The sequence below is a fragment of the Aphelocoma coerulescens genome, chromosome 4, assembly GCF_041296385.1.
Source record: "Aphelocoma coerulescens isolate FSJ_1873_10779 chromosome 4, UR_Acoe_1.0, whole genome shotgun sequence".
Lineage (NCBI taxonomy): Eukaryota > Metazoa > Chordata > Aves > Passeriformes > Corvidae > Aphelocoma > Aphelocoma coerulescens.
In genome coordinates, this window is record NC_091017.1 from 38,840,341 (window position 1) to 38,860,071 (window position 19,731).

Consider the following 19,731-nt stretch of genomic DNA (forward strand, 5'->3'; position numbering starts at 1 on the left):
AAAACCTAGCTCAAAATTTAGATGTCAGATTTTTAGTTCCCAAACAGGTTTGAAAATCTGCAGAAATTGAGGAAAATGGTTTAGCACAGCAATACACCACCATTCTAAAAATATTAAAATATTGTCTATGTGAAATATCCTCATTGGTACTTAACAGTAGTTATATATAAACTCTTACATTTATTACAAAATAGATTTCCACCACTACATACCAGTCTCCAAAAGGCTTTTATTTATCATCTTAAAGTAGCAGATAGTATAAAAATAAACCATTACTTAATATACAGTTACTTTTATCATATAAATTTCTTTTTGGAAACAGAAAACGTAAGTAGAAAAAGAATCATTTTCTGTAGATGCCCCACATAGCACAAAACTCTGCATTTGGTCTACTGCTGCAGTAAAAGAGAACATCTCCAAAATAAGGAAAAGCAGTCTTGGCAGCCTGTTCTTTCTCCCTGCAAACTGCACTGCTCTACATGGACATGTATGGAAACTTAGTAAGGCCTGAAGTGAGGAGGATGGCTGTCGGGAGGAGGTGGTGGCGGTGGTGGCAGAAATGAGTAGGGTGAATTGTACATGCTTGGGCCTGTCCACATCATATTCATATTTGAAGGTGAAGGGTGGAATTGATGCCCACCACTGACAGAATCAAAAACTGGAGGAGGAAAGGAATACTGCTGCATCATTGGATTTTCTTTTCTGTAAGGTTGTGGAAACACTGGCGATTCCTGGTGTATCCTCTTGTCTGAAGAGTACAGCTGTGGTGGTCTTACTTTTGGTCTGAAAAACCCTCGAGGGCCTGATGGAGGAGGAAATACATCCCTGGAGAACCCTCTGCCGCGGTATCCCCTTGAGTAACTTGAAGCAGGCTGTTGCAGTGACTGATCAAGCCCTTTATTCTCACCTAAAGAATAAACAAATGTAAGAACCCACATGCACAGAGCTGTAATATTATTTTGGAAAGATCAAGCTTAGTCTTCACAAATCTTTCAAGATGAAGTCAAGGAAATTTGAAAAGTAATCTTACCAACAAGTAATACTGGCAACTAATACATAAAGGACAAAATAATACCAGCAAATCTGCTGTTTAGTAACTCATCTCATCTTGATTGATTGGAGTAATATAAAAAGGACAATCCTGAGAGTTGCAAATTCAGTCTTTAAAAGAATTTCACCTTCTTTCCCTCCAGACTTTCCCATTTGTATAAATGGATCTCAGGAAAACGCAGATTTTTAGTATTTTGGAAGCCTTCATTTAAAACAAGATTTAAAAACAACACATTTTAAAACTAAACATAAATCAACACTGCATTACACTGAAGGGGTATCCAACTTTCAGTCCCAAGTTGGTATTACAGCGTAGACACAAGACACAAGAAATTATTCAAGCTCAAATTAATAAAATTAACTTACTCTATCTGAAAAAGAACAGTCTGTACCTCTAGCCAATTAGCTTTCAGCATTCATCTTTCTAAGACAAATTTTTCCCTATACAGCTCACTGTAAGCATATATTTAATGTTTGTAACAGCTATACTGCCCCTTTATATAAATATCATAGGAGTTTTAATGGGACTAGGACTATAAAATGAAAAGCACTGAAATACTAAAAATGCTCCAAAGAGCTGCTAAGATATTAAGAAAGCTGCAGAACTTAAACCCTCAGAAGGATTTTATGGCTGGGAGCAACAAGGTATTTAGGAATATAACACCGCATAAAATCACGGAAATTTAAAAACCTATGTGAACCTCATCCTTGGCACTAGACTACATAGCTTTTCAAAGGTGAAAATGTTTCTAAGTCTGGAAGGGCAGTTGGATACCAGAACTCCTACTCATTTTCATGGGGGATTAGGAGTTAAGACTCCTTTGATACAAGCAGGCCTCTTGGAAGCACTTAAGTAAAGGACTTGAATGAGTATTTTTGTTCTTCTCCTATCAAATACTGTAACAATGGACAGTTTTAAATATTCATGTAAATCTCCATCTGAGAATGACTTTGTGCCTCAATTTGTGACATATCCTTGCTGTTGAATTCTATAGCCAAAAGAAACTGCACACAATTTCAATTTGTGCCACGTTATTTACAAAAAGACCACAGCAAATCAAAACCTATCCCCTTGACAGAGTGCAACAGTTCCTCCTGTTCTCAGTTACTGGAACATAGTGACTCCCATCGTTCAGTAACAGCTTCAGCAAGCCCTAGGCAAAGGCAGGTCTGCAATAACCTGGCAGAACAAGGATGTGGTGGAAAACATACATATGGTAGGTAAACAGAAACCAGGAGAAAATAACCATCGGTAATGACAAGAAAGTACAGCACAATTCAGATCCATCTCTTAAGGGAAAAAAACCCTGTCAAAACCATAGGCCAAAAGCCAGTCCAAGAAAGATTGTGGCTTTATTTGATTGATACAAGGGAGGATTGTACTGTACAGAAAGTGTTCCAGGACAGCTACTGATCTCCCAGATCAAGAGAAAAGGGTTTCAGTGGGGCACAGTGTATATCAGCTTAACAAAGGAAGAGCAGCAAACTCACAGGAGGAGTCTGTCTGAGAAATTCAATGGGGGAAACACCATGCTGCAGGTAGCTGAAGCAATCTGGTAAGTAAGCAGTACAAGAGGGTAAGGGATAAGAGTGAGTCGTATTTAAAGGGAGGGGTACAAAAAGCATGCAGCTAAAGCACTGAGAACAGAAAAAGAGATGCAATATGAATTATTCGACCAAAATGGCAATCAAAAAATGAAGTTTTGGCAGTAGAGAGGCATGAGAGAAGAGAAAATGTGGTTACTGTAAACAGAGCACAGCTGCAAGCATACACCTGGAACAGATATGACAACAGCAGGAGAAAGGAGGGTGAAGAAAGCTATTCATATTATGAAAACCTATACACAGCTTTGTTCATCTAATGACTGCATTAGGTAAACACGAAAGTTCTCAGCAAGATATGCAAGTCAGAGTTACTTTGAAGAGTATTATATGCCATAGGTAAGGAAGAGCTTCCTTTTCAGACAGAGGAATAAATTCTCCATTGAAGATCCATGTCTCCTCCCCTGATTACCAAAGAAGTGGGTTTCCAAAAACTGCACATGGCCTTCCTCTGTCTTCTCCCAGCACTCCAAAGCTTTAGCTGAACCCCATCCAGGTGGTGGCATCTATTCAGTATCTTCACTGTGTGTCAACCAACACTGTTCTAAGAGCCTTTGACCCTCCCCTGACAACTGCTCTTCTGCTATACCACATCCCTTCCACAGGGTTTGTATTTCAACAGAATACAACTGAATTTTTCTTATAAAATAATAAATACAGAATGTAGCCACAAATTCAAATATAACTTTGAAAAGTACAGAACTAGTATTAACTGTATGAAAACTCCATCATTAAGATAGGTATAGATGTGCATTCCAAACTTAGTTTAACAGACAAAAGTACTCACATAGCATTCACTCACCTGACGGAAGTGTTTCTGATCTGACTTTCTTCCTTCCTTGACTTTGAGGCTTCTTTTTCTTCTGTTTTGCCTCTCTTTCTTTTTCATCATCACTGAAATCCAAAGCCTGGTTAAAAAAAATAAAGATCAGCTGGCTTCTGAGCACAAGCAAGAAGTTAACACTCCAAAAATTTATCATAACACAATTAATTCAAGACTCAGTTATCCTTTCTATTTTTCCTGAAAAGAACAACATTCAAGGGCTGAACACAAATGTTTGATTGCCTGTATGTTAGGAAGAAAAGAAAAGGAGCTAGCTGGTTACTGCCACAAAAAAGCTTTCGAAGAGGAACTGCAGACTGAGTGAATTAAAAAATGAATTTTTAAAGTAAGTAAAAATTAACTTGGCAACAAATACATAATTCAGCAGTTAAACTACCTTAAAATCTCTAAAATTGTCACTAAACAGGAATTTTCTGTAGTATATTTAATAACACTTTCTGTTGAATTTGCAATAGCAATGTCATTCCAAAGAAATTTTCAGCTTTGAGGAATGTTGTCATTTACAACAGATTGAATGTCCCTACAATGTTTTCTTCTTGTTACACAAAGTTTTGCTACCTTTTGAATCCTAACTTACAAGAATGAGGATAAGTTATCAGTGACAGGGAAGAAAGCAGTCAGCATTAATTAGTTCTCCGAAAAACAGCTCACTCTTGCAACTTAAAAGAGTCAGATTTGTTCCCACGCTCCTCTTCCCAATTCTGAAGTAGGGGCTTTGCTGCTTACTTGTATCTATTGTATAAACAGAGCATGGATCTCAAAAACACCAAAACATGCTTTAAAAGCCTCATCAAAGTTAATGCTGAATACAACTATTTCTTCTACTACATAACTGGATGACATACTTACTCAGAAAAGCCACAAGAAATACAGCAAGATGACATATACCATGAAATCAAATCTTTCACTAACTCCTGCTTTTTCTAAGAACTCCAGTACACCATACTCCAGTAGTGCAGAAATAATGAACAGCAATAGGTACCTTTTACTGGTACCTAATTTCCATGTAACATCCCATAAAAGTCACCCCATAGAAAAACTGCAATTATCTGCTCCTGCTAGCCTTGCAGCCTACAGATCATACTTTGTAATCCTCTGACTCCAAAGACAAAGCTAGAAGAGACTGTATTACAATCAACAGCCCTACAAATAAGTTGGGCTATTTAAGAGCCTGTCAGAAAAAGAGTGCTTACCATATACCTTAAAGTACCAAGTAAGAAAGGCCTAACATGGATTAATAGGCATTCAAAAATAAAGCTTCACACTATCACAAAAAGAACTGACTCCAACAATTGCACAGTTTATCACAGGGGCTAGCAAGAAATCAGCTGCAATCTGAGGTCTCTAAAAGGGTCTCGCTGTACAAGACAATTTTAAGCATCAGTAGCATAAAATTTGATCTGCGCCCTTGTCAACAGCTATTACCTTCACAGCACAAGCTACTTTCCATCAGCTCATCAACTGTCACAGTTGGGGATAGCGTGGTATAAACTCTGCTAGAACTAACCAAAGATTATTCTAATTGAGGATTACAAGATGTTAGATGTGTTTTTTTCCAAAAAAGAACACACAGATCACATAGTCAGAACAGTGCCCCACCCTTGTCATCACTAACTTTTTTCAAGCTTCCTGTGGTCCTTCCTATAGTGAGGTACTGTCCTGGGTTGAGGTGTATTCTATTACCATCCTCATGAGCTGTGGAAATCAGGTGGGGCAGTGTTTCCTTGCCTCCTCCCCCCAGACTATCTTTCTGTTAATGGCCCATCATTGTCCTGCTGCATGGCTCAGAGATAACTCCCTCCGGACTATCTTCTGTTAATGAGCCTAATCAACACCTGGCCTCATGACTCATTACCCCATTGTGAGATGCTCCACCCAGAGGGAGGAACCAAGCATCCCATCGTGGATATAATTTGGGACTCTGAACACCAGAGACACTCTTTCCACTGGATTTCCAGAGGACAGGAGCTACACAGCCACCACTGGACTTTCTGAGGAAGAGCAGACCCCTTCTACCACAGGATCACCACTTCAGAGGACTGCAGCCACCATTCCACCAGACTGCTACCACTACCCTGCCTAACAGGGACTCAGGTTGTATCTTGACTCTGTCAGTGTTTTCTTTTACTTTCTTTTCCTTTCCTTTAATTTCCATTAAATTGTTATTCTGACTTGGTGCCTCCCACTGGTTTGTTTTCAAACTAGCACAGGTACAGCAATCTTAAACTCAGAAAAAGTAACAAAAAAAAAAACCCAACCAACTTTGGAAAAGGCAATGAATCTGTATCTGCAGACTTAACTGACTGTATTTGGTCAATAAAATTTCATGGATTCCTACAAACTCAAATTACATATCTACAAGCTTATCTCCTGAACAGCTTTTAAAACGTGATAAGAAACAGAAGTGCTCACCATTAGCCAATAAGCCCAATTTGTATCATCACTATAAGAAAATTGCTGAATGAAAGCAAGTTAAGACTAGCCAAAAATTTTTAAGTACAGTCTTTCAAAGCTCTGTAGACAACATACCTACAGTCCAATTCTTATACAACACTTCATATTCTCAAATTCTGATTCTCTGTGAGATAATGGCTCCACAAGAAAGGAAGGCAATTCACAGTCAGAACTGACAGACAAGAACTCCTGTCTAAGAAACAGTTAACACTGCACAGCCCAGTTTCTTTTATGGGAAACAAAAACAATTCAGATTGGAAATAATGAAGAATTTCTTTACTGAGAGAGTGGTCAAACACTGGAAGAGACTTCCTAAAGTGGTGGTTGACACCCCAAGCCTGTCAGTATTTAAGAGGCATTTGGAAAATGCTTTTCACAACATGCTTCAGCTTATGCTTCAGCATCAGCCCTGAACTTGTCAGACTAGATGACTGCTGTAGGTTCCTTCCAACTGAAACAGTCTATTCTATTCCATCCTAAACATCAGTTAGAACACTTGAGAAACAAAACCAAACAAACAACAGCAACTACTCCCCCCCAAAAAACCCCAGACCCCACAAAACAGATCTTTCCGACCAAATTATAGAGTGAGAAGCACGTATTATGTAGCATAGAATTATGCTAAAAAGGCAAGCAATTGGAAGATTCAAAGCAAGCAGACAGATATCTTTAGAATACTAGGGTAGACACAAGGCTTCTAGGAATTTCAGCTACTTTGGATATGTTTCAAGTAGGAATTGCAAGGAAAACTGACGCAGGTGTTGTGCTGTAAAACAAAACTCATGAAAACACCTCAATAAAACTAGCAGCCTTGTGATTCTTATCGAAGACAATAATCACAAAATGCATAGCTACAGTGGAGTTAAGGACCACTGACAGAAAGCCTGTGAGTCACTGGAGAACTGTTTACAGATTCTATAGCAAATCATGTCAATGGTCACAAGGAGCTCTCAATTCTACACAATGCCGTATGACAGCCTTTCTAGGGAGGAATGGCCCATCTCCTCTCGTGGAACTACTGTTTTATAACAGCATATTGTAGGGAAAGCTTACTAAGAAGCTGTTCAAAGAATGCCACAGAAGAAGTATCAAGCTAATCTAGAAGAGCAGACAGCTTAAACCTCCAAGTAGTAAGTTGGCAGAGTACTAGTAAGCAATTAGTATTAGTAAACGATTGCTTCTGGCAAACTGAAAACAAAGCTGCAGTGAAAGAATGACAGGGTCAAAAATTCCCTATCAGAAGCAAAATTATTAGACAAGGTAAAAGCACTGCTACATAAAGTTAAACACTCAGGTTGTCAAATATGTTCTTGAAGGACTAGATGAACTGAAGAAACACATTTTGCCAGCTGCAAAAAGTAAATAGAGAAACAGCTAGTACTCTCTACACTACAAGACCTCTCCAAGAAGAGCATGATCCTTTCTTTCAATGAAGAGGTACATTCAACTCTTGTCTACATAAAAAGATAAGCTTGCTAATTAGTTGCTCTGCACAGAATTTTTTCCACATATGACTTGTGTAATCAAAAACAATAAACAAAATAATCCTTTATAGTTACTTCAGGCGGTGGTTCTTGGTCATTCTTCCAAGATGCATCTGAACCTTTTTCCCTAAAAGAAAAAAACAAACACAAAACACAAATTAGACAATCCAGACAAAGGAAGACTAACACGTTCTATAAGGTACCAGGTCTACAACAGGAGCTTCCTGTTTTCAAAGAGTTATTTGGTTTTTAATACTGTTTATAAGCAAACAGTAATGTATAGGTCAACTTAGGACTTCACTATACTTGTAAAATCCTCCTACTTTGAGTGACAACTGAACATTTTGTCCAGCTTATAATAAATTTTGGTCAATATTCTCTCAGCAAATCCTTTTGAACCTTAATTGCTTTGAACATGAATTGAGGTAGTTCACAGCAACTTTCTCATGCTAACTGCTGACGACTATCACAAGCTTTCTTATTCTTCTGGTTTCAGAACATGTATCTTTAGCTAAAAAGAACAACAAACTCATTCAGTAGGACAAAGGCTTTCTGTATAACTACAGCAAAGTAAATTGAGAACCAAAAGACCCTCAATGCTTGCCTTACAATCCTATTAAGACAGTGGTAGCTAGATAACTAGGTTTCACCCTCTATTTTGCAGTAAACACAAGGCAAAAGACATTTAAAGAAGCAAAAACTCAATTGTCTCACCTGACAAGCATCAAAATAAATTTGGATTAGCTGAATTTATTTCACCTACTGGTAAGCCCTTCACTAAAAATCAAGTAATTTCTTTGATTAGCAAAGAATTTGTAAAATAAATTTAAATTATGTTGCCAGTAGTCTGCTGAAGGTTTTTTCCACACTGCTCACAAATTTAATGTGTTTTGGTCTGAAATGTCAAGGTACAATCCTTATCTACGCAGAAAAAATGTATAAAACAGTGCAATACTGGAAAGTCTTAGTTGCAAAATGGAACCACACAGTTAAAAACATCAATGTGTTCAGTGTGAAATGTCTTCAGTCAGTGCTCTAGTAACCAAGGGGGTTTTATGTATTCATCAAGTCAGCAACAATCAATAAGTAGTAACTACAAAAAACTACATAACCATCAGCATCAGCAGCCTGGACTTCAGAGGTCCTTAGTCACACCCATGAGAGCACTGGCAAGTCATCTGGAGGTACATCGTGCCTCAATCCCTAACCATAAAACTGAAGTTCAACCTCCACATGTCATTAGAAAACCATAGAGAGACACCAACCTTTGAGATCATGAGCAAAAGGAAGGCAAAGAAGACATTTTAAAGTTCAATTAGAAGAAAACATTACAGGGAGAAACAGGAGATAAGGACTCTATACAAGTAATTTCACAGCTGCAAAACTTATTTTTATTATTATGAACTGAACTGTTTCTTCCTTTCATCTTGTTATTTTGGAGCAACACATGCCTGCCAGAAATACCAGAGCATACAAAAATCTCCAAGACCTGTGGTCATTCAGCAATATGTAACACCACTGACTACAAACTTTAAACCTTTCCAGGTCAGGCAGCTTATCTCATCCTCCCAAAGCAGCCTTCCTCGTTTCAGAAAAAAACCCCCTGCTTTTCATTCTCCAAGGTACTTAATATCTTCTGCAAAGAACAATATAGTAATTCTTTGATTTCTGAAGTCAGATACTATAAGATCTGGAAGTCTAACAAAAGGTAATTCAGAGGAATCATGAAAATACATGAGCTTTTTAGAATTGTGTTTCAGGCAATACACCAAGTCCATCTTTAGCAACACATTATTTTGCATTCAAAAAGTTTTACACTACACTTTCACTTATTTTTCTATAAAGTGTAAGGCTTATTCATATAACTGCAACTTTGTACAATGCAAGCAGATTGCATTTCAGATTTCAGAAAAAGCTTCAAACTCAGTGCTTCTTTCAGATCTTAATCTTTATTCCTTTCCTTTTCAAAGTACTATCACAGTTTTGAACAGCAGTTTTAAAACTTTAAGCCTGTAATATTGCACAATCTGGTCTGCACACAGTCAAACTAAGAAAAAGCAGAAAAAAAATTATTGGCTATCAAATTTGCCATTTATCAAGGTCCAAAAGTCTTCTAGTGGACCACTGACCAAAACTTGACTTTTCTACTATCCATGCCACCTTCTTATAGCACTAAGGTTTCTTCATATAGCATTACAGCACAAGTCAGAAATTCTTCATCTGTTTTTAATGAAACCTATTTAGTGAAAAGGTAGCTTCAACCAGTAGTACCAAAACCCTCACACAAGCTTAAGAAATTGTACTGACAAACCCCAGAAATAAAATATTGTTTCAGTGTACCGTAACGCAACTCACGCTACTTATCCTAATCAAGGCAAGAAACAACGTCTGAAGCGCTGTTCAGCTGTGCTGGGAAGCCCTGGATGTCTGAAGTGTCTTGCCGAGGTTTCAGGTTTTTACCACCGACGGCAGTGAAGTACTACCACACGAAAAATGGTTTCCAAAACTATTTCCAAAGCATGAAACAAACTAAAACACACGTCTCCCATCTTAGATGCTGAGTACAGCACACGGTTATTGATGCAGAAAGCAGATGATTAAAGTCTGTGCATTTACTGTGCTAAGCAACAAAGTTTAATAGCGCAAATCAAAGACCAGCTGGCATCAAAATGCTGCAGAAAAACAAACAAGCATCAGAGCAAGAAAGTGATCTATTCCGGTCCTCACTAAAGGGGAAAAAAATATGCTTGTTGCTTGCACAGAAATGAGGAAGTTAAAAAAAAAAAAAAAAAGACTCCTGCAGGTCTGACTACACGTTTGACTACAGGAAAGACCTATTCAGTATGAATAATGGCACAGCTGTAATGAATGCAGACAATTAACCAACCCCTGAGAACTAATCCTAATGAACAGAAACTAAGTCACTTGTATGACAAAAGATATTTAACTTTGATCAACATATTGATGATTATCCATCAGTAATTAGAACATTAATACCTAGCTGTTATTTATTATGTTTTATTTCTTAGTCTGTCTTTGAGAACACCTCCCTCTAAATGGCATCAAGTCCTATTTATTCATGCTACTTTCCTCAGTCAGACTGGGATACACAAACACTACTGAGAAGTTTCTGAACATTATACTACATTGTTACTCAAATCCCTCCTCTCTTGCAAATTTACATAGGGTAATTTTTATCTAGAATTGTTATCCTCTAACTATATAATTGATTTAATGATGATTACATTTCAATTCTAGCCTTGTAATATGAAACAAAAAAAGTAAATTAATACAAACTTGTTCAGAATGCAAACAAGTTTATTATCAGTTCTGAAACTACACAAGAATCTAAAGAACAACAAAATCTGGAAAGTTCAGCTTGAAAAACTGTCCTTTTTTATACTTACGCATATGTGTGTAAGAGGGTGTGGAAGAAGTGTCAATGAACTTTTCTGGTTGTGGTATTTTAGTTAACAGCAGCATAAAAAGAAAGCAAGCTTAGTATATTAAGTAGAATAAGAAGCTAAACTTTAGTAATTAGAGCACTTTAAAAAGCTTGCAGTTTACAGCTACTCTTTATTGTTTTCAAAGGCAAAACAGTACACAATCTTGTTATTAAAACACAGTTGAAAATACCTAAAGTAAATATAAAGTTTAGTGTCAAGCTTAGTACTAGAGTTTCTCACTGGAGACTCAACTTGAATCCAACACTTTTAGCTATATAAAAAAAAACCATTATAACCAGATTAAAAAAGAAATCAGACTCACTGTTTAAGTTTCTCTGCAAATATATACTGGGTGAAGTCCTCCACTGATGGAGCAAAATACATGCTATCCTGTACATTAATACCTTTTGCTTTGATATGCTCAGAGCTGTTAAATCTTATCACATAAAAAGGATGAGAAACAGGACCAAATATCTCAAATATCTGAAAGAAATAAAATTAAAATGTTTAAACAAACTACCACAAGTAGATAGCTATTTCATTGCAGACAATTTAAGAAGTCCAATATATTTTCAAAATGCAGCATCAAATAAGAGTTCCTTTCACACTTTAGTTTAATTACTGGATTTTGTTCGACCGTGTAATTCCCCAACTACAATTTTTTGTAACACAGAAAAGTAAGTTCTCACATCCTTAGTAATCCTCCCTTTCGTCAAACCTCTCTTCTGTGCCTGTTATGCTTTCAAGTCTCTTAACACCTGGAACAATCTCCTGATCATTTTTTCCTCAAAGTTCATCTTTACAAGAAGCCTTTACATCAGTTATCGCTTGTTCCTCAAATCCACGGAGAGCAGAGAATATTGCCACGTTTTACAGAACATCTGCAATTCAGGCTCAGTTCATTTCACTCACATCTAGCATTCAAAGATATTTCAGCAGTAACCACTGTAAATGATGGCTTTCCTTCTACAGAAAATAGAAAATTCAATGCAACAACCCTCCCAGCAAACATTCTTCACTGGCCTTATATCAGAAAACCATAGCATAGAAGAAAATATCCTCCATTTTTCATGAAACTTCACTCTAACCTCTGCCCCTATCTGGCAGTAAAAGAGCACAGCCTGTTATTTCAAGACATCATACATCTGAAAGCAACCTCTTCCTCTCCACAAGCACTCTCATCAAATACTGGAAACTCACCAGATATTGTAATTCTGTAAGGAAGCAATTAATTCCAGGTTAGAAATTCTTAAGATTGAAAAACCAGATTAATATAGCAGGAGTCAAAGGCACAAAGAAAAACTATTATATCATGGAAACATTATCTTTCATTTAGTCAACTTCAACTCTACTTTCTGAAGCATTAAAGAATACTTCCAATTTTATATTAGAATAACAAGATTTTATTTTACACACACCTTTCCGGCTGCTTGTCGATCTTCTTTAAAAATTATGCTTTCCTCATTTACTGGAGGTAGGCCTCTCAGTGATTCAATTATTACTAAAATGGAAAGAAAAAAATCAATTAAAACAATGTTTCAACAGCATGTAGTTAACTGCAGTAAAACTTAACAAACCACACCTCCACTTAAGTTCGTAGAGCTGCTACCAAATATTCTCGCACACATACAAAAGTACTTAGAATCACACACCCCTTCTCCAATGGTACATAGGTGGTAATATTTACATTGCTGACAGAATTACTGTTCTCTGGGGTAAAGAGAGTCCTAAGAATCAGACCAGAACACAAAAGCTGTCTGGCAGTTCAATCACAGCAGCGACTGATGGTGTTGTTTACATATGCACATACACAATCTGATATACACCCTGCAATTTAATGCCAGAGAAGTCTCACAGTACATTTGGGCCTAATGATGATTAAACTTCTCTACCTGTAAAGCAACACTGCTCACTTAAGCATTCTCAATGCCTGTCCATCAGCAAATGAAGTCACTCAAGTACTTAGTGTCACTCAGACTCCAACAAGTTCAAGATCATCACTGCTAAACTTACCTAACAGGACTTTCAGCAATCAGCATGCCACCAAGCTAAAAGGTACTGCTACTACTTCAATCTGCAAAAACCTTAACATGCCAAACAAGTAGATGACAATTCTACAGGCTTAACAGTTCACTGAATTTCAAGAGAATTTGTGAAATCAATTTCTTTTGTGCCTACCTTTAAGATAAAATATAAAGTACCCAATGTGTTGTTTAAACCTCATGAGAAATATACCTTAGCAAAAAAAAAAAACAAACCCAGACAAACAAAAAAACCCTACAAAAAACAACACACCAAAAACTCTCACATAATAGTCTCAACTTGATTCACCACACATAGCCCCCAGCCTTCAGTAGGCTAAGGAAAATATATTCAGAAACTATATGACATGCCAGTCCCATGAAACTTAGGAGAAACATTACCACCTCCAGCCTACCTTACTCAGAGCTTTCCCTACTCCAACCCAGCCTAAATTATCAGCTTCTACTCTTGCAGGGCACAAAGTACAGCCCCAGGGAAGGCTTCTCATATATACCAAAGCTGTTTACTTTCCAGGCCACAACCCACACAAGGGAATTACTCTCTTCTCTTAAAGTACCTCGAAGCAAAACACAGCAAAAAATTTGTTAAATTCTGATATGCTGAGCAGAAGTTCACAAAAAGTACTGTCATTTTGCTTTTAGCTACTACAGGGCAAGCATGAACCTACACTGTTCTAGCCTCAAATTTACCTCACAGGATGAAATATCCAAGTTCCAAGTATCACTCACTGCAGACTGATGAACTTGGAAGCTTGCTACAGAGAACAGCAGAGATTCTGAGAGACATCAAAGGGACAGAAAAAGAATACTGATTGTTGTGTCAGAATAGTATTTGTGGTTTCCAAATGAGACATCAACTCCTCTCAGACTACATACAAACCAGGTATACAGAGGTATCAATTTAGTTCAAAAATCAAAAAAAACCCAAAAACCAATTAGCTGGCATCTCTAATACAGCCACAAGTCAACTGAAATTGAGGCCTGCTTCCAGAACAACTGAAAAGAAACTAAAATGTGTAGAAGTCATAAAGCAAAGCAGTAAAAGCAAGAAAATAATCACAGATGTCACGGGGGTTTACGCCATTCATGCAGTTTCATTTTATCATGATTATTAGCTTGTTTTCTAACTTTCAGCAACAAATCTAATGCAACTCTTCATACATTTACATTACATCAAGTAGGATGCAGCCTGAAGAATTCACCTACCAGTAAACTGGTATTTGAAAAGACTATACTCACCAATGAGGATTAGAACTAAGGATGGTTTTCAAAACCGCAGTCTTTAAAACAGCTTTGTTTACACCTTCACATTTTAGACCAAAACTAATAACAGCAAGTATGACTCAACTTTTTTTAAAAACTTGTTTTCAAACTACCATTTTAGCTGAAGACAGACTTCTTGAAGTCCTCATTACTACCAATAAGCAAGAAAGGCCAAAGTAGAAAAGAACCAGACTACTACCTTCCACACTCTCCAACCCACTTCCTGCAAATGAATGAAATTAAATCTCACTCCAATAAGATAATGTAGAGGAATTGCCTATACTACCTGAAGTCTTTTAAAAAAAAATTAATAGAAGAAGTTACTTGCTTTCTTTTGTACTACATTCAGCATAAATACTTTAACTCCAAAATTGAACTCAATTTCTAATTTTCATAAGCAAATTGCTTTAAAAGCAGTTCAAGCAGAATGGATCACTTGAAATAGCTAAAATACATACTGTTGATGTTTTAGTAATATGAGCTTCAGCAAAACTTTTATTTCATATATCAGATACTGAGGTCCCACACAGATCCGGAAAGATCCCTAAATCTCTGTGCCTTGAGTTAAGCTTACACCTATTCTGTATCTCAATCCCATTAAGCTTACCCTCCACCTATAAATCATGTTAGTCATACCATCCTCTGACTGCTGACATGGGCAGCTTTCATTTGCTCAAGGTGCCAGAAGTGGGATGAATAAAGATTAAAATAAATAAATAAAAGAAATTGCACTGCTGAAGAAACAAGTCTTTTTCCTGTCCTCATATATTAACAAGCAAGCACTTGAGATTGCATTGTACTGCATGTGTGCTCTCAGTTATACAGCTCCTATATATTCAGGGATAATTCAAAAATAGCATCTACAATTGGAAGGTTTTCTTAAAATACAAGAACTCTTGCCAATATCAATATAAAAACCACAATACACTATGGAAAAAAAGGGGTTTTAATCAAAAAATTAAACATGAAAGTCACATAGAAACACATGCATAATAGTCCTAGTACTATATAAGCCAAATAAAAGGTAATTCAACACAAATGTCATTTTCTAGTTCGAATTCCAACTCAACAACCTGCTATCCCCAGAAATATGACAATGCAGGACTGACATTTTGAAGGAACAGCTAAGAACACAATTCATGCAGAGATATACAGAAATTGTACTAATTAAAACCAAAGCAAATATATCTTGCCTACCTAGCTGCTCAATGATGCTGGAAACTGTCCCAAAGAGCTTCAGTTCAACATTATCTGGCAGAATTATTGATAAGTCTTCAACAGGGGGTAGCTCCTGCAAACAACAAGTCAATGTTTAGATTTAATATCACACAAAGGCATTTATCACTTTGTCACTGCAGAAATTTGTCACGGAAAAATCTCCTAGCATTTTGAAGATTTCATTTTTAAAAAAATCTAGTTTGATCTGCCTCTTTCAGAATCATCCTAGATGAACTCATCTGGGGTTTGAGGACACATGTCCTATAGAGATGCTACTCTACATATTTCCATCACAACTAAAGCAGAAGACAGTTTTATTTAACTGGAGAAAACCAACAATTGACATGAATTTAATCCAATTTTTTTAGATTAAACTCAATGTACAACACAATAATTAAACCATCAGACCTCAAAAATTAAGACCACTTGCAACAACATTCAATGCATGCTAGAAGAAAAATGTACACAGCAAGAGTCAATATAGATAAAATACACCAGATGTGTATCATCTGATTTAACAAAATGGTGTCGGTCCATTTATATTATGACTTGGATCATTGTAGAAGATGTAAACAGCACAACCTATACAAAGAAAATTATTTTCTGCTGATAGTTGCATTTGGTACAAGAGGATAATTAGAGAACAGAACACAAAAAGCCAAACTTCAGATACAAAAATGAGTACTACACAATATTCAAACTTTTTCCTCAAATATAAGGATCAAAATCTACTATCAAAGACTGATTAACACAAAGTTCATCATCCACCTCCAATTTACTCATAAACTAAGGTTTATATATATATATATATATACATATATATACTATGCTGCTGTGAAGTCAGTATGGACTTTATGAAATACAAGGCAACTAGAGTAAGCATTATCTTCAAATTCAACATCTTGTGAATTGATAGAGTTCAAATCTTAGCACCGAACTGCACTTTTGAAGGCCACAACTAGAAATACAATCCCACGCAAACAGAAGAATTTTATCCTGGTTTATTAACACTTCACCTGATAATCTTCACCTAACAAAAGCGTTTGGCAAAGGCTTATAGAGCAACACACAGGTCAAAAAGGCCAAGACTTTCACAAGTGTTCTATCATTAAACTCAAGACACTAATTCAGACAGAAACACCACATCCATCTATAGGCCAGTGATTTTTCCAATATTAAATCAAGTTCACTGCTAAGACTTAACTGAGTCATTTTTCTAAGAGCAATTCAAATGCTGAAGACCAGCAGGAAGGTAGAATTCTGATCCTGTATCTCAAAATGGTACCTTCTGCCACACTATATACAGTACCTGCCAATCCTTGCCTCAAAGCAAGAGGTTTCTGAAACAGTTCCACTAAGAATCCGTAATATGTATACCTGAAAAACGGAACTTTCTGAGTTATTAACCGTGGTGAGTTTCACTGCGGCAAAGTCCATTTTCTTCTCAGTGGCTGTTATGGGGCTGTGTTTTGGATCTGTGCTAGAAACACTGCTGATAATAGAGAGATGTTTTTGTTATTGCTCAGCAGGGCTTACACAGAGCCAAGGCCTTTTTTGCCTCTCATGTCAGCCCATCAGTGAGGAGGTGCAAAAGGAGATGGGAGGAGCACAAGTGACCTGCACTGACCAAAGGAATATTCCATACCACGTAACATCATCCTCAGCATACAAAGCTGGGTGCAAAAAGAACGAGGGACACCTGGAGTGATGGTGTTTGTATGCCCAAGAAATTGTTACACAGGATGGAGCCCAGCTTTCCTGGGAATGGCTGAACACCTGCCTGTCCAGGGAAAGTGGTAAATTAATTTCTGGGTTTGCTTTGCTTGTGTGTGTGGATCTTGCTTTACGTACTAAACTGTGTCTAGCTCAGCCTTGGAGTTTCTCTTTTACTATTCAATCCCCCATCTTGACACAGGAGGTATGACTTAAAACATAAACTTTTAGTTATATTTTAGTTGGGTTAGTAGAAAAGGGTTTAAAAAAATACCGTATCATACTTACATCAATAGGCAACTCATCCTTTGTTCTAACACAGTAAGATCTGTTATCCTTCTCATTTGGATGATCATCTTCATCAGATGCTGCTGAAGATGAAGAGGAAGGTGTAGATGACGAACTATCTGAATCTGTATCACTGAATAAAAAAACAAACATGAGAGTTAGAATACTGCCTTCTCAGAGTCACCGTTCTTGTAAAATCCCAACATCAGCATAACACTGAGTGAAGTTAAGAAAATACTTATTCCAAGCAATGCATCTTGCACAATGAAGGGGAAAAAATTGTACTTTTTGTAAATAAAATGGATTAGTTTCATAACTCGTGTCCTGTCCAAATCCCCCAGTACACATTCACACAGAGTAATTCAATATCTCTCACTGTCAAGTATGTAAGAAATGTTTATTGTCTTAGATTCTTAATACTTCAGGAGTGGAGTAAGAAACCAGTCCTTATTCATGTTAACATGTTCGTTTAAGCAAAGATCCAAGTTCTTCAACAGCTGGTGGAGGAAATAAATGTGGATCAACTGATCTGCGTGACTGAAAAAACACAATACAAACCTTACCAAAAAAAATACACTGAGATAAGCAAACTTTTGCAAAATAGCCTTTCCTACATGAAAAAAAACCCCTCACTCCCTTCTAGGTTCTTGTAATATCACAGTCTCCTTCCCAAATGAACAGATGGCTTTCTGTTGGTCCTTTTTTTTATTCCAACAAATGCTCATAGTAATGACAAGAAGTTAAGAGCACCTCTCCAAATAAACGTTTTGAAAAAGTTAAATATGGACTTCTCAGAACAACATCAATACAACAGAAAAACAACAAAAAAAATCAGACTAAAAGACCAATCAGTGGAGGGATTTAAAAAAAAAAAAAATATCGAGATACATGCATACAGATAAGTAAGTTCAAGTTACCGAAATTTCATCTTTAGTGTTCACCAGCACAACAGATTTTGGAAGTAAAAATCACTAGATATAGCTGAAGCCCCTGAAGTCAGGAATTTCATTCTCCATCACTTCATGATATTCTAGGAAAACTCTGAATTTAGAGGAACTTTAATCAATTATTAATGAAGCTTTGTATCTTTAAGAAAAGATTATTAGACTTTATTTCAGCCTTCTCTAGTCAAAAGAAGCACATGCCCATCTTGCAGCACCGGCCCAACAAAACACAAAACCTCCTGCAACAACCAAAGTGTGCAGATTTCTAACACTGCAACAGAGCCCACATTTAACCAGTTACCTTTCACCAACTACAGTGAACATCAAAGCACAGATGCAGCAAGTACAAAATGTAACCTTTTGTAAAAAAAAAAAAACACCACAAAACAAAAAAACCCAGGTTGGGAATGAGCTTGTCCACTGAGATGTCAACATCAGAGCACATGGTACACGGCGTGCAGACTCTCCACCTTGAGTCCTACATTTCGGTTTTTAGCAGTAACTCTGCGGGTGTCCTGCCCCAAGAGTCGCAGGTGCGCTGAGAGGACCGCGTCAAGCCGGACACCAAAAGAGCACGCTGGGGTGACCCAACACGCTCTCCAGGCCGCAGCCAGCAAACTCATGTTTTCATTAAGTCCTACACCCTTACATGCACTGTTTTGGAGACATAATTTAACAGCTAAGACTCCTAGCGAAATGTAAGTGAAAATTCCGCCTTTGATGGGAAAGAGAGAGCTCTAGATGCTGAAACACCGGGGCGGGGGAGGCGGCAGGCAGGCACACCGGGCTCTCGGGCGCGCAGCCACAGCGCCAGCGGCCCGCGCCGCCGCCCGAGGCCTCAGCGAGCAAGGGGGGGCCGCGGGGAGCGCCAGGGCTGAACCCACCTGTCCGAGTCCGAGGAGGGCACGGCGACAGCAGCTGCCACGGGCCAAGCGGGCGGCGGCGAGCGGCGCAGCCCCGCGGCTGGGGGCAGCGGGGCCTGGGCTTCCCCACCACCCTCCGCAGGGCCCGGCGCCTTCTCCTTGTCGGGCGCCCGCTGCCCGCCCGGCCCCACGGCCAGGTTCTCCAGCTGCTCCACCACCTCCCGCTGCGCCTCCATTCCCGCGCCACGCGGCCCGCGGCCCCGCCCCCGGCACGCGCCACTTCCGGCCGCCGCCTGCCCGCCCCCGGGCGCGTGCGCTGGAATGCAGCATTCCGGGAGATGGAGGAGGGCTGCCGGCGGGCCTGAGGGCACGGCCCCGCGCTCCGGCTGCTTCGGGCTGGGTTAAAGCCAGCGCCCGAGTTCTGTGGCTGTGGGCCCTGCGTGAAACACAAAGCTAGAGCTCATGGCTGCTCCTGTTGAGGACCTGCTGGGAGGGATTAGTTCCGGTATTTTTTAAATGT

At 38.3% G+C, this 19,731-nt stretch overlaps 1 protein-coding gene across 1 annotated transcript; it reads right to left on the bottom strand.

Annotated features, from left to right (window-relative positions):
• Positions 1-209: 209 nt before the first annotated feature.
• NAF1 (nuclear assembly factor 1 ribonucleoprotein) lies at positions 210-19,482 on the bottom strand. The gene is made up of 8 exons (XM_069013617.1): positions 19,233-19,482; positions 17,405-17,537; positions 15,383-15,476; positions 12,299-12,381; positions 11,203-11,363; positions 7,510-7,561; positions 3,455-3,560; positions 210-907 (listed from the first exon to the last, which is right to left on the bottom strand). The coding sequence occupies exons 1-8, from the start codon at positions 19,445-19,447 to the stop codon at positions 498-500; spliced, it is 1,254 nt and encodes a 417-aa protein (XP_068869718.1). The 5' UTR covers positions 19,448-19,482; the 3' UTR covers positions 210-497.
• Between the last annotated feature and the right edge of the window lie 249 nt (positions 19,483-19,731).

Bases quoted from the DNA above. Each gene is read 5' to 3' on its own strand.
- NAF1 (XM_069013617.1), bottom strand. From the start codon at position 19,447: ATGGAGGCGCAGCGGGAGGTGGTGGAGCAGCTGGAGAACCTGGCCGTG. The intron at 7,562-11,202 runs GTGAGTCTGATT...TTTTTCTTTTAG, and splicing joins TTTGCAGAGAAACTTAAACA to GGAAAAAGGTTCAGATGCAT. The intron at 3,561-7,509 runs GTAACTATAAAG...TTTTTTAACCAG, and splicing joins ACCAAGAACCACCGCCTGAA to GCTTTGGATTTCAGTGATGA.